Here is a 16,096-nt window from a genome sequence, read left to right as displayed (position 1 = left end):
ATGTACCAGTATATGGATATTTGTTTGACATATTATAATTTTGATTGACAGCTTTTGCTCTATCTTGCATTTGGTTCAATGAAGAACATGTAGTTTAATTTTTTAAATCCACACAACTGTATATTAGTGCACATATAAAAATAAGAAGATGTGGTATAATTACCAATGAGACAACTCTCCACCAGAGACCACATGACATAGAAGTCAACAGCTATAGGTCACTGTACGGCCTTCAGCAATGTGCAAATCCCATACCGCATAGTCAGCTATGAAAGGCCCTGAAATGACAAATGTAAAACCACTCAGACGAGAAAACTATTAATAACTATAGGTCACTTAACATATTTTCATGTTTTTGTAATACTGTAAATTCAGAAATTATCGCAAATTTTTTATTAATGCGAATAGTGCGACTGGGTTAATATCGCAATAATTAGAACTCGCACTCTGATATCTGATATATGCATCTGTATTTCCTGAAATGGCAATAATTAGTCTTGCATTATTGTCCATTCTTCATAAATCGCAATAATAAATGCACGCAATTATTTCTGAATTTACAGTATATATAAAGCTTCTGTTGAAATTAAAGAATTTTTTGGTTTATCTTATTGACTTTCATGGTTATAATAAAAGGAACAAATAATTTCTGAAAAAAATTTGAATTCATGATTGGCTATCCTTGCAACATATTCAGGGCTATGGTTAACAAAAAGTGATCATGAATTCATTGTATTTATATATAATTATGATCTACAGACTTTTGCTAAATACACACAGACAATGCTATAAATTCAGTTTTGATTTCCTGGTATTAATTGTGTGCAGATAGATTAGATTTGGGGTATTGAACATTTAGTGTAAACCAGATGATAATATGATTATTTTGTTCAAATGCTGTCATCAAATTGATGTTTAAGCCTATGTTACGTTGTTGCCAAGGATTTTCTATAGAGCTAAATTATGTATTGATGTCATCATATCAAGGATTTGTATACAAATCCTTGGATGTCATGACATAACTGTTGTTACTCCATCATGGTCTTTTTATATCAATCACATAGTCTATAATGGTACAAATACAAGAGCTTTAACTGCATATTCAAAATGTAGTTTCTGAAATTTCAAATTCAAAAATGTAGTGTCTTAAACTTTAAAATTCAAAAATCTAATGTCTTCAACTGCAAATTAAAAAAATGTAATGTCTCCAACTTCAAATTAAAAAATATAATTCTTCATCTGCGAATTCAAAAATGTAATGTCTTCAACTGCAAATTCAAAAATGTAGTGTCTCCAACTTCAAATTCAAAAATGTAATGTCTTCAACTGCAAATTCAAAAATGGAGTGTCTTAAGCTGCATATTAAAAAAATGTAATGTATTAAACTTCAAATTCAAAATTTGTAGTGTTAAACTTCAAATTCAAAAACTTTAATGCCTTAGACTTTCAATTCAAAAATATAATGTCTTAAACTGCAAATTAAAAAAATGTGTATATGCATTGACCTAATTCTGTACAAAAACTTGAATAAATAAAAAGCAGTCCATAAAGAAATAACCTCTATGGCAAGTCTTAAACTTGGAAATATTCCTCAAATAATATGCATGAACCTACTCCGGATCCCAGAACCCAAAGAGAAGACGATATGCAGCCTATCTTAAATTTATCTGTTGACATTTCCTTTGTAATTAAATATTCATTATTAAACCAATTCTTTTGATTTTTAGCCTCAAATGCTGGAAAATTTCTTTGAAAACCATTCAATTCACTTAACTGCAATTTTAACATAGGGTTTTAAATTTTGAATATTTTTATTTTTACGCGGTCACCGAAAGAGGGAATAAGTGTTACCCTTGTCCGTCTGTTCATCCATTCGTACGTCCAGAAATTGGTTTCCGTTCTCTAACTTTAGTTTGCCTCAACCATATGGTATGAAACTTATACACAATGATTATTACCACAAAACACATATCAAGTTTGAATGTGTGTGGTGTCCCTTTTACCATTTTCGAGTTATGCCCCTTTATAACTTTATATATGCAAAAGGGGGGGGGGGGGGGGGGGGGGGGGGACGGGGGCATCATCTGTGTCCAATGGACACATTCCCCATTTATTTAATGATACAATACATCTCTGGTTTCCTGTCATGCAAAGCAGATTTTGAAATCAATTTCAAGCATTTCAACATTTTGATAAATTATCCAAAGAACCAAAACGTTAGAAAAGAAACAAATTTCAAATAATTAGAAACCAAGAAATCTTGAACACATCTGCTTGCAACAGATTATTTTCATTATGACACAGAACCGTTTTACTGAGCAATATGGTACAAATGATTGCAATTAAACTTAAGCTGATATCTGATGGATGTTTGCCTAAAGGATTTATTATTTCAATTAGCTTTCAAGGCGTTAAGAAAATCATTTATAGATGAAGATTAGTATCGTTTGACATTGATCACTCGATTCACATGAATGTTTTGACTTTTAACAGCAAATTTACTGATTGCACAACACAATTTTAAAGATTCTATAACATGACTGAATAATCATTGAAGTATTTTACTACACACTGTCTTTGACTAATCAAAATATTTTGCATCTGTCATATCTGTGACTCACTAACATATTCTATAATGTCTCCTTTGCTCAATAAAACAGTTGGCAGCTCTTGGAATGGTCAAAGTATTCTATATAGCCCTTCAGACTCAGGACAAAACTGATGACATTGAGGTAAAGAATATTTCCCTGATTGATCAAAGTATTATAATTCTTATATGATTTGCATATCTACAAATACTTGTTTCTGATTGGTCCGTTAAATTTTTTTTAACTTGGTTTTCAATTAGATAGAACATGTTGCAGAAACTACTTTTGTAACCTCTATTAACAATATGTTGATTTTACTGTGATACATGTATATGCATGTGGGATGCACAATAATGGAATCCTGTGGCTCATGCAAAGAAAATTGAAATTAAATGAAAAAAAGAAATGGGTTGAGAATTATAAAGATTAAACGCATTAATTTTGTTTTAAAGATTATTGATGTGTATGTTGGGCTGCTGACTCACAAACTTTACATAAAATTCCATTAGTACACCCTATCAGACTGATCAAAACTGCACCTACAGTCTCACCTGGTAATGAAAGGAAACTGTGACATCTTTCAAAAAAATCATCCTGACTGAATAGAATCATGTCTACATCTGTACACAGGTTTAAGTTTTTTGGGCTGATCATAACAGTCAACTGTCAGAGTCTCTCTATCTTGATTCTCTCTATCTACAATGGAAAAGCATCTGTTGAAAAGTAATATGGTTTTGTTGTGAAAAAGTGGTATGATTTTGTTGTGAAAAAGTGGTATGGTTTTGGAGTGAAAAAGTGGTATGGTTTTGTTGTGAAAAAGTGGTATGGTTTTGGAGTGAAAAAGTGATATGGATTTCTAGTGAAAAAGTGGTATGGTTTTGAAGTGAAAAAAAAATAGTTTGTTTTTTCTTGTAACTCTAGATTTTGAATTCTTCATTATGTTAGCTTAATTAAAAAGTTATAGGGTCTAAACCTAACAGTCTGGGATGTAATGCCAGTATTCTGTCTCAATAGAAAGATTGCAGACAGCTAGCTGCCTTGTTCTGCTACACAACGCCATTAAATCCAGTGATACTGTGACTGTTCTCTTGTCATTTCTTTACAGGAACCCATTGTTTACAAATTGAATGTTAATTGGTATTTCAAAGCTTTGTATCCTGTTGTCATCAGTGGATATTGATTTCTTTTTATTAGTAAATTGTGTTCTATTAATGAGATATCATGTTTTACCGTTTATTCACTAGCGGTATCAAAAGATAATTGTGTTAGATTTTGTCATTTCATTTGTTGTATAGACAGTGTTTCTATATCAAGTTGTATACACTTTGATATATAACCAAGATGCGTAGTATGAATAGTACTGTATAAAATTGCATTTAATCATGTATGATTGTATAAATCATGAAAAGGTTACTTAATTGCAAAAGTTTTAAGTTTGACTCAGCATGTCTGAAAAATTTCTGATATTCTTCATTTCATTGATAAATTAAAAAATAATTAAGAAACTAAGGTTTCAACTCCCTTAGGCAAAGTTGATCTTAGATGAATTTGGCTATACTTTTTTAAGGCATTTAAAGGTATTTAAACATCCTTAGCCTAGAAATGTTTGGGTCTGAGCATTTATGATGAACAAAAATCCAGAAAATCACTTTTGATGCACAAAATTCATATTCTTATTTTTGTTTATTTACATCAAAATATTATAATAGTGTGATCCAAACTCCATTTGCATTTTTGCGTGAACCCCCTGAGGGGTTCATGCTTATATATTGGCGAGTTTTGCAAGTGTCTATGGGCCACTCGATATCCTCGGAATCACGATTCTCGGAACGTCTCAAAAATTTTCCACTATTTATACAGGTAGATATAGTTATTTGTATCTTTGATATGATCCCTCTATGGATAGGCTACCACGTGACATTCAATTTGTATATTTCAACAATCCGGCAAAGTTTGTTTGTAGATTTGAAAGTAAAACACTAAAGACTAGGTTGCATTCTAAAATCATTTATATGTTAGAACATATTTGCCTTTTGACAAAACATATATGTTTTTTAATAATGTGAATGTTTATTAAATATTAAGTATAATGATAACGCAATTATATAATTCATGCTTTAAGACGGTCCCTCTACGCGTTGTGTGTGTAGTATTTAATAAACCTGGGAATAGTTTATTGATATACAATGATCCAGAATAAACTGAGTCAAAACACTTGAGGTAGGTAGTTTGACATCCGAATTCAACTATTAGATTAATATATGTGATGACGCAAATGCATATTCTTCACAGAGTATCAGTGTGTATGCTTTCTTTTTGCTATTTCTTGAGCAAAAATACCATGTTCATGCATAAATATTAATTTCACTCGCCAATGCAAATTTTCACTTTTCTTATCTAAATTCAGGACACGTCAGTAAGAGCTTGACATGTGACTTTCAAGCACGGTCATCATTGCTTACGATATTCTGACCTCTAGCGGTTTCTGTTTTTTTTTTTTTTTTGAGTCACTGTCCTTTTGTAAACATTGACATTTTCGAAATGCCAAGGATTTTCTACCCAAGGTATTTCGTACTTTATTTGGCCTTTTTAACCATTTTTATTTGAGCGTCACTGATGATTCTTTGTAGACTTCACTCGCATCTGGCGTACAACATGTTAATCCTGGTATCTTTTTATACATGTATCTACATGTCTTTTTATATAAATTGTATGTTCAGGTATTCATAAAACTTCTGAAAATATGATATTCTTCGAAACCAAGTTTCCTTGTAGAATATTTGGATTGATTTAAGTAAATCAGGAAATCCTTAAAATTTGAGATGTTTTATGAGACCAAAATAAGTCACTTTATAAGAGGTCCAAATGAAGCTGGTGTGTTACTCTCAAGAATAATATACGAAACCTTCTTATAAGTTGCATGCCACAGGATTTCACTTCACATGGAAAACGGACTTTAAATTTATCTATACAACATCTACCATACAGACAACTTCAATAACGAGTTGACAATATGAAGGCATCCATGCAGGAAACAAAATATAAAGATATGATAGATAAAATAAATGCATCAAGATTATAAAGCATTTAACTGAGTGCTTAAATTTATATTGCGATTGGTTAATGGTTTGTGCAATTTGCATTATACATCCGATTTGTAGAAACTGGGATTTGCAATAGGATTATGAAAAAATGATGTACAATCCCATTCCCAAGTAATAAATGAAATAGTCGAGCTTTAAAATGTATATTCAAATAGTAGCTGTATATACACTTTTCTATTCACAACTTTCCAACATTGCTTTCAACTGACTTGTGCAAGAATATAAACACTATTACATATTTTTAATAAAGGTACTTTAACATAATCATTATCTTCTTCTATTCACAGTCATTTATTTCAATTCAAAAGCAAACAAAAATTCAGCAACAATCTTTTGGTGACCAGTCAGTGGTCTTAGGTTCACGTATTGCTTTTCTTTTTTTTAAAGAGAACAACTTGTTCATATATTATTTAAACATTGGACACAATAATTGTTAATTTATGAAGACTAGAATAATAAGCAGATGATTATGTAACAGAATCATAGAACAGCTGGTTTTTTTTTACTCATCATTCAGAAATGTTGGCATACCTCTTGGGAAATACAATATTTTTCTCTGTATCCAATATTTGTGGTTTTGTTTGTAAAAGCATGTTTTGCAGGTTAAAATATAATATAATAAATTATTACACTGACAAAAAATTATTACTTTTACAGAGTATAGGTAGGAATAAAATTGCTATTGGTCTGAGGTCTGGTCCCTGTCTTTTCTATAAGAAGACTTTTAATTTTTGCATTACAATAGTCAAGGACCTCAAATTCTTTATACTGATGCTTTTTACTGTCCCTTTGAATTTCTGAAGGAGGACTTTTCACTTGATGGTGAGCATGGTCCTGGACCTTTCATTATTTAAAGCAAACTTGGAAGCCTTGATGAGGAGACCCATGCATTTATTGAATTTGTTTCAGTTAATGATTGTGATGTTTGGGTTAGGATTAGGTTTAGAATGACCAAAGCTTTAAGTTTAAGATTAATAGGATATAGCTCATGTACATGCAATAGTACAATGTATTATAGTAATTAACTAACGTACCTTTGAACATGATTTGTCATAAAAAATTGATCTCAAAATATTTTTTAGACAAATTTTTACACATAATGATAGTCAAAGCAGGACCTTTTAAATTCCAGGGTCAGAATTGATTTAATTTCAAATACAAAGGTCGGGTAAACTGTCAAACCTTAGTGTTTATAAACAACTAGAGGAGATTTTTAAACCTACATATTCATTTATTTAAAAGGACAGACTATCAAAGGTTAAGTTTCTTGAGTCATTACAGGGGTGGATCCATGATTTTTTAAAAAGAGGTGGGGGGGGGGGGGGGTCAAAATTCCAGAAAACAGAATATACACTGCCGGAAAATTTTTTGATGATTGCTGCAAAAGGATATAATTTCCAATCAAAAGGCGAGTCGCTCTCCACCCCATCCCCTGAATCGGCCCCTGCTTTATGATCAGTATCAGTGACCATAGCCAGAGTTAAGTTGCAATTTTTCGAGGATCCACCATTTTGAACCACAATTTCTTGCTGTCATTGTTACAGGTTATTGTGTTTTTTGTTATCCTGGTCAACTGTGTTTAAAAGTTTTGAATAATGCATTCAAATTCTAAACAGAGACAGTTTATTTTTAAACCATAACAAAAAAACATGTTATATTCTTATCCCCAACCTGCCCCGATTTTTTTTCAGATCCCACAAAATTTTTTTTACTTGAGGCTATTTCTTTCATTTTGATAGAGGTCTTTGCCAAAAATAATTAAAATAGTGAAAATAATAACTGCCACCCCCTGAGCCCCAATTTAAAAAAAAAAAAATTGGATGATAATCTATGAATTTTGGTTTAAAATCATTAGAACAAAAAGTTAAAAATTTGATTTTGTTGTTTTTCATTTTATAAACTTTAATCTTTTATTTGAACCTGCTTAAATTGTTCAGATTGGTGCATTAACTAAGATATGCATTTGGGATTTGTCGAAGACATTTGTCTGGGACATCATTATGATTACCATTGAAATGTTCAGCTTGAATCAATAAAGATCAGAGTGTTGTCAATAAAGAAAGTACAATTGTATAATTGCCTTCTATATATTTTGTTAGTATTCAGTACTGATAGTAATTGGATACTTAAAATGCAATTACTGATTCTAATGAATTTGTAAATACATTTTTTGGTGATTAAGAGGTTAAAATCTTTTCAAAGTCCTTAAAATTAAGTCTTCATTCATGGTGTAATATATTACTAATTTCATTTTGAAAAGATCATCTTGAAATTATGAACAATAAATTTTTGGAAAAATTGCATATAATAGTGAACTTACGTAATTTTACTTAAAGAAAATGTCTTTTCTTTTATGTTCATTAAATGTCAAGAACATACGCAGTAAATCTTCTGCAGATATAAAAGAATTAAAAGATTTTCTGCAAGGTGTGCATGAAATTTTGATTTTGAAGTATTTGTGCCTGTTCAATCAATTTTGAAATGCTTTGAAAATATTTGTTGACCTGTACAATAAGTGTACATGTAGAAATTATGCAGTTAAGCACTTTGCAATATTTGAACTTAGTATAAATACTTAAGATTTTGTAATAAAACTTATCTTTAAACATCTGCTATTAAAGCAGAAACATTGACTTTTCCTGCATATTTGAATTTTTGGTGGGATACATTTGGGATTAATCTGTAAGCTTGTGGTCATCAGATGTAGCTTTTTGTATATTCTCTAAACAATTGTAAGACTTTTTTCATATGTATGTAATTCTTTAGTTACTAGTTTACAGAGACATAAAGATTGTGTGATTTAATTTTTTGAAATAAGGTTAAGGATTTTCTTTGAATGGTGTACAAAACTTTCAGCCATAGAATGGTAAAAGAAAAATTAATTTGATGCCATTGTTTTTGTAAAGCTCTGCAAAAATACTTTCAACAGATTTGCTGAAAATGTTCTAAAATAACTTTTCTTAAAACTTTTATATTCCAAAACATTTTAATCGGTACATTAAAATTTTAAACCTTTTAATGAAATTCAAAATCAGAGTTTTTAACAGTCTGTATTGAAAATAATGATCCATAATTTCCCATTGAATTGTCTCTCATCAAGTTGTATGATGTAATATACGACAAAAAATACAGAATTTTTTTAACACAACTCTATTCTTGTGGGAAAAGTTGTTTATTTATCACATCCTTTATATTTCTTTATAACACCTGATGAAATACCTGTTTTTCTTTGATCTTAGCATTGATTGGAAATCTTTGAAATTTACATGCATTATGAAAGAGGGCTTACCTTGTGTTAAAAATGAAATTGATCTCTTCCTTGTTGTATTTCTTTCCATTGTCACACAGTAATTAATAGATTTCATCATTGGAGCTTTTATCACAGCGTTCAATGTATGTGCAGATTTCTGTCACTGTCGGACTATATCAATAGCGGATACAACCTCACAAACGTTCAACTTTTTCCCATTAATTGCACCGCTAGTTACAGTAGTATTAGGTGGAGAGCTAATGCTATTGGTAATGAATTTCATAGGAAAGATTTCTGTTTTGATATCAAGGTATTCTATTAAGATGTAGTCCTGCCAAGACACAAATCATCAAGACATCAGTGGCTATTTTGTTTGTTGTGATTCTAAAAATATCACAGGCAAATTTCCAAAAAAGTGAAATCTACTTATTGAATACATAGGAAGTTAGCTAAGTAGATTTACACATACTTACATCAAAACAATTTGTATACCTTGTTCTATTTTATTTTATTGTTTTGGATTTGCGGTATGTGATTTGCTGAATAAGATATCTATATATATATCTATATATATACATTCTGTGGAGTTATTGTACTTTTAAAGAATTAAATTTATTGAGACATTTAATTTAAAAGATTGGGAAGAATGATCCTGTTTACAATGGTGCATTGAACTTTAGAATTATAAATGAAAGATATTACAAAAGCATAGTTTGTTTTATGACCTGACATTTTACATGCTGTGAGATATATGATTGTTTACTTTTGATGGCATTCTACTGATATACTGGGGACATTTATTTGGACATAGTATGAATTACTTGTAATGTAAACATTCTGCAGAACTGATCAAGGAGCTTAAAGTACGGTGGTGCATTTTCAATAAGGAGTATATTGTGTTTGTGATTATAAGGTATAAAATCATGAAGAAAATTGGGAGGAATGTGACCGATGCAAATATTCAGAATGAATTCGATATGTCGGAAAAGATACGGAATTTGGAAGGGGACAATGCATACAAGTCTCGAGCAGGCCGTAAAAGACATAGTATACAGTATGACAGACGTTTGTCACTACAGCCCATCAGTGATCGTAGATCAAGTAATGCTTCTTCTACTGGAGAAAGTGTTGATTCACTGTGTAAGTTGAAGGTGACCCTGTAACAGTAGGTATAGAATCGTGAAGGATAAAGTGTTGGGTTGTAAGATTTTAAAGGTCGCTCTTTCTGGTTACATTGATGAGGTGAAGTTTTTCAAGGTCACTTGTAACAGTAGGTATAGAATCGTGAAGGATAAAGTGTTGGTTTGTAAGATTTTAAAGGTCACACTTTCTGGTTACATTGATGGGGTTATGTTTTTCAAGGTCACCTGTAACAGTAGGTTATAATATAATAGAAATTAAAAGGATAGAGTGTTGGTTTGTAAGGTTTGAAAGGTAACACTTTCTGGTTACATTGATGAGGTTATGTTTTTCAAGGTCACCTGTAACAGTAGGTTATAATAGAAATTTAAAGGATAGAGTGTTGGTTATAAGGTTTTAAAGGTCACATTTTCTGGTAACATTGATGAGGTTAAGTTTTTTGAAGGTCACCTTTATATATATGTCACCTAAATTGATTATAGAATTGGAATATAAAAAAGATGACTGTGATTATAAGCTCCCCATGTGCAAAAATAATATATTTATATGCAAGTTTATTTTTTGAGGCATTTCATTACCTGCAAAATTTAAGGAGAATGTTTAACGCCACTTTCAGCACTATTGTGCTATTTCCTGGTGGTCAGTTTTTATTGGTTGTCAGGAAGCCGGAATGCCGGGAGAGAACCAACGAACTTTTGGTGGGAAAGCTGACAATCCTTGTCAATTAAGATTGGAGTCAAGCACACCTGCCATGTGCAGGATTAGACCTCACAACCTCAGTGTTGACAGGCTAGTGATACAGTAGTTCAACTACTTAAACCACTTGGACCGAGGCCCCAGTGAAATTAGAAAAAAAATAACAAAAATTATTTTGTTTTTAAGTAGACAATTAAACTTTGCTTTGCTGTATGGGTTTTGAATGAAAGGAAGAGAGATGTTCAGTTTGTACAGTGGACACAGAGGATCATCCTAGAGGTATGCCCACTCTGTGGCCTCACCTACAAGGGAATGGTAAAATATTGTAAGATTTTTATTTGCCCTGTGGATATTTTAACATTTCTATAGTTGCAACAGTATCATTTTGGTCACCCAGGGTTAGCCTCAGTAAATTCAGTTTGCTTCTTTCTGCTGATGACCAAATTCAATATGTATTAAATTTCTTCATCAACAGCCAGTCAATTAGCTTAATAGACAATGGGAGAAAAAAATAAACCTGAGAATGACACTGTGCTATTACTATAATAAATTTACGCTTTCAGGGAATAAGACTTCACATTTTCTGACGCTACAATATGAAAAATCAAGATAAGCACTATGGGCATTTTAATAAAAGTTTAAGGGCCCAACCAAAATTTCAGTAGCATTGGCTACTGGGCCCCTGCTAATCTTTTTCCCCTAATTAATTAATATTTAGACATATTAATTCAACTATATTAGAGAAATTTTTGAGTTGTTTGGTTTTTTTTTAATTTTCGTATATTTTTTTTTTTATTTTAAACCTCTGCATCTTGTATGTGGTTATCTTTCTTAACTGTGAAAAGTGAAGAAAAGTATTAGACTAATAGTCAAGGACTTATCATAAGAAATTGAAAGGAAATCCCTTGGTTTTTATTTCAATCTAGAAGTGTAAAAATACTACCACAACCTTAATAGAAAACTTAAGATGAACTAGCTAAACGCTGACTGTAAATTGGTAGAAAATCATGAGATATCTGTTTTACAGTATAATGAGTATTAAGAAATAAATGAATATTGGATAATTTCTGTCGAGCCTGCGACTTTTGTCGCAGAAAGCTTGACATAGGGATAGTGATCTGGCGGTGGCGGCGGCATTAGCTTACTTCTTAAAAGCTTTATATTTTAGAAGGTAGAAGACCTGGATGCTTCATACTTTGTATATAGATGCCTCATGTTACTAAGTTTCCGTCAGTCACATGTCCAATGTCCTTGACCTCATTTTCATGGTTCAGTGACTACTTGAAAAAAAAGTTCAGATTTTTTGGAATGTTAAATTCTCTCTTATTATAAGTAACAGGATAACTATATTTGGTATGTGCGTACCTTGCAAGGTCTTCATGCCTGTCAGATAGTTTTCACTTGACCTCGACCTCATTTCATGGATCAGTGAACAAGGTTAAGTTTTCGTGGTCAAGTCCATATCTGAGATACCATAAGCAATAGGTCTACTATATTTGGTGTATGTAATGATAGTAAGGGGTACATGTCAAACTGGCAGGTGTCATCTGAACTTGACCTCATTTTCTTGGTTCAGTGGTCATAGTTTAGTTTTTGTGTTTTGGTCTGTTTTTCTAATACTGTTTGCAATAGGTCAACTATATTTTGTGTATGGAAATATTTTACGATGTACATGTCAGTCTGGCATGTTTTATTTGACCTTGACCTCATTTTCAAGGTTCATTGCTAAATGTTAAGTTTTTGTGTTTTGGTCTGTTTTCCTAATACTGTATGCAGTAGGTCAACTATATTTGGTGTATGGAAATATTTAATGATGTACATGTCAGTCTGGCAGGTTTTATTTGACCTTGACCTCATTTTCATGGTTCATTACTTATGTTAAGTTTTTGTGTTTTGGTCTGTTTTTCTTGCACTTTAAGCAACAGGTCAACTATATTTGGTGTATGGAATGATTGTAAGGTGTACATGTCTAGCTGGCAGGTGTCATTTGACCTTGGCCTCATTTTCATGGTTCAGTGGTCAAAGTTAAGATTTTGAGTTTTGGTCTTTTTTTCTTATACTATATGCAATAGGTCAACTATATTTGGTGTATGAAAATATTTTATGATCTTTATGTCAGTCGCGCAGTTTTTATTTGACCTTGACCTCATTTTCACAGTTCATTGCTCAGTGTTAAGTTTTTGTGTTTTGGTCTGTTTTTCTCAAACTATAAGCAATAGGTCAACAATATTTGTTGTATGGAAGAATTGTTAGCTGTACATGCCTGTCTGGCATGGTTCATCTGACCTTGACCTCATTTTCATGGTTCATTGGTCAATGTTTAGTTTTCTTGGTTAATGTTAAGTTTATGTGACAGTTGTAAGAAAGCTTTATATTTAGGACTATCAACATAATATCAATGATTAGAAAAGAAGGCGAGACATTTCAGCGTGTGCACTCTTGTTAAAATATCTAGTTACGAATATTATGTAATTTGTATTGTCAAAAAAATGCATTGTCACTAATTGTAAATTTAAACAAGACATTACCTGAATGTATGATTACATTTAAATTGAATTAATTATAAGATAATCTGGGTGACTGACATAGAATATCATGTTGTTGTTCCATGCTTCGTTTGTTTTAGTTTAAAGGCAGTTATATTTAATATGTTTAATAAATCACTTCCATGTAAAAAAGCTATTAAAATCAATTACAATTAATTTACAGAGAAAATTCTATTCAATGCTGCTGTAGCAGGAAATTGTCTTATCATGTTTTTTCATTTTTTTTTTCAATTTATAAATCTGTTCTTTTCCTAATTTTTTTGCTAGATAATGCTTTTGAAATGTTCGTGATATTCAACCAATCCTGTGTTCCACTCAATCTCTGGAAATTTGTTTTCCATGAAAATCTCTTTACCAGTATAACAACTGCCACAGGCAAACTGTGGTTAACTGTTACTTGATAAGCTGTTTTTATTAAATTTTAACAAGGGGATATTAGCATAAGAATATCTGCAGCCATTTTCAAATACTAGTACTGTGAATTCATTATTGTTTATATTCATAGAATATCAGTATCTATTTAAATGTTCTTCAAAGTACTAATTTTCTATATGCTTGTATGCAGACTTTGGCAAAACCACAAAAATCAAATATACATGAAAATAAAGTTTGTCCTCTATCCATGAAAATTGATATCCACGAAAATAAATGAATCCTCAGTAAATGTTTCCTCTACTGGTTTTGCAGAAAGATTGCTTGAAAGATGTTTATGTCAGCACAACCCATCAATTAATCCATCTATTCAGTTAAGCTAATGCTTTGGTATACTAAGGCATGACTCAAATGATTACTTATTGGCACTTCACTGTAAATTTATAGTTGCAACCAACTATTCAGTTAAGCTAATGCTTTGGTATACTAAAGCATGACTCAAATGATTACTACTTCGCTGTTAATTTATAGTTGCATTTGCAATAATGCTTTAAGGTTACAATTACCTCATTGAGGCAATGTTTGGACTTTGGAAGGTCTTGGATATTCTGTTAAGACATTTTTTTTTTTAAGCAGTCCAAAGTTTTTTTATGCCTCACCTATGATAGTAGATGGGCATTATGTTTTTTTCGGTCTGTGCATCCGTCTGTTCGTTCGCCCGTCCATTCATCCATTCGTCTGTCTGTCCTGCTTCAGGTTAAAGTTTTTGATCAAGGTAGTTTTTGATGAAGTTAAAGTCCAATCAACTTGAAACTTAGTACACATGTTCCCTATGATATGATCTTTCTAATTTTAATGCCAAATTTGAGTTTTGACCCCGATTTCACGGTCCACTGAACATAGAAAATGATAGTGTGAGTGGGGCATCCGTTTACTATGGACACATTTTTGTATTTTAATAACATAAGGGGATGAATTAATTAGACAGCAACCCAATAATATGACATTCTTTTAAACGGTTCCAGTAATATAACCAGTATTTTGCATGTCCTTGTAAGATCAGAAAAAAACTAAAGCATCATTTGCTTACAAATTATATATAGGTCTGAATCAATAAGCTGTTTTATACTTGTTAAGACTAAAAAACTCAAATGCACAAATTAATAACATTTTAGCTTTTTATCTATTATATGTCAATATATTTTTTCATCAGCTTAACTATCATTGGTGTGTGCTTCATTATATAACATTCTAGATCAGTATCATAAAACAGTCTGGGCTTGTTGTGAAAAAAGGGAAATGAGAGATAAGATAAAAGCAGTAAAAATGTTTGGATTGATTGATAAGCCTTCAGCAATCATTTCAATCTGAAACAGTTTATAAAAATATTAACAATCTGTGGTTGTTCCAGCTCATTACAAAAACATTCACTGTAGCAATTTGGAATGATTAGTGTGGAATTGCATTAATGATTAAATTTAAATGATATTTCATCATATGTAAACCCTGAAATAATTTAAGATACAAGCACACACTCCAATAAAATGATAAAATGATACTAGCTTTCAATTTACTATGTTTTTTTAGATCATGACTTTTGTTTGTGTCTTTTTTTTTCTTCTTTTTATTCAGTTTCTGTGATAAATGAAGATCTGATAAGTCAAGCTTTTTACTATTGATTTTTCAAAAGTGCTGTTTTACCATTGTTGTTGATATAGAGGGGGAGGGTGCATGTCAGCCCCAAACTAGTTTCAAGTTCCTGCCACATCATTGATGTGAATGTCCCAAACAAGGAGCCTGTAGCGATATGGTTGTTGTTGGTTGCCATCTACCTTAATTGTTTTTTTTTATTTATTATTTAACTGTTGGTTAAACCAAAATTACTTAGATTAACAAGATAGAGATAAATATTTTCCTTGTTATTGACGGACAGACTCGATTTCAATCCTAAAGGATGGTGTTTGTTTCTAATGCTCAGATCATTTAAAAAAAGATGTTTTATAATGGTCATTCATGTTTCATAGCTGAAAAGAAATAACTAATTGAGTTCAGATTCCAGAGTTCATGGCCTTTGCTCTTGGGCTTCTTCTTATAGCCTCCTATTCTTGGTCCTTTTATTACAATTAAGGCTTTTATAGTTGATTTTATTTGTAATTAAGGAAGCCAATTCAGACCATCCTGGAGCTTTATTGTTGTTAATTTGATTGATGGTGAGAAAATCTCATTAGATAACGGTGATTGACAGATCATACAAGTGATGAACAAAATATGTGCAATTGTTAATCTTCTATTGATGTAATTGATTAAATTGATTCTGTTTGATTATTATTTGTTTACTGCAAGAAATGTTTACCTCAGGTATTATGAAATTGAATGGATATGTTACAAAAATTAATTAAC

At 31.3% G+C, this 16,096-nt stretch overlaps 1 protein-coding gene and 1 long non-coding RNA gene across 12 annotated transcripts in view; one reads left to right on the top strand and one right to left on the bottom strand.

Annotated features, from left to right (window-relative positions):
• LOC127717517 (uncharacterized) overlaps nt 1-9,206 on the bottom strand; it is a 33,330-nt gene extending 24,124 nt beyond the window's left edge. Inside the window, exons 1-3 of one of the 2 annotated variants that reach the window (XR_007989215.1) lie at nt 8,982-9,206; nt 3,140-3,284; nt 164-278 (exon numbers count right to left, since the gene is read on the bottom strand). This is a non-coding gene — a long non-coding RNA (uncharacterized LOC127717517). Of the gene's footprint in view, nt 1-163; nt 279-3,139; nt 3,285-5,493; nt 5,662-8,981 lie in introns of those variants that run through there. The other variant, XR_007989216.1, reaches the window with a different exon arrangement.
• LOC127717431 (S-adenosylhomocysteine hydrolase-like protein 1) overlaps nt 1-16,096 on the top strand; it is a 109,038-nt gene that overhangs the window by 29,647 nt on the left and 63,295 nt on the right. For 2 of the 10 annotated variants that reach the window (XM_052223087.1, XM_052223137.1), the window contains exon 1: nt 9,210-10,082. The exons of the other annotated variants lie outside the window; for them this stretch is intronic. In XM_052223087.1, the coding sequence (XP_052079047.1) occupies nt 9,866-10,082 (217 nt within the window). In that variant the 5' untranslated portion in view covers nt 9,210-9,865. Of the gene's footprint in view, nt 1-9,209; nt 10,083-16,096 lie in introns of those variants that run through there. 10 annotated transcript variants of the gene reach the window in all.

This window comes from Mytilus californianus, unplaced genomic scaffold, assembly GCF_021869535.1.
Source record: "Mytilus californianus isolate M0D057914Y unplaced genomic scaffold, xbMytCali1.0.p SCAF_1, whole genome shotgun sequence".
NCBI classification, from domain to species: Eukaryota; Metazoa; Mollusca; class Bivalvia; order Mytilida; family Mytilidae; genus Mytilus; species Mytilus californianus.
Note: the sequence above shows the minus strand (reverse complement) of the source record. Positions and strands in the feature narration are given on the sequence as shown.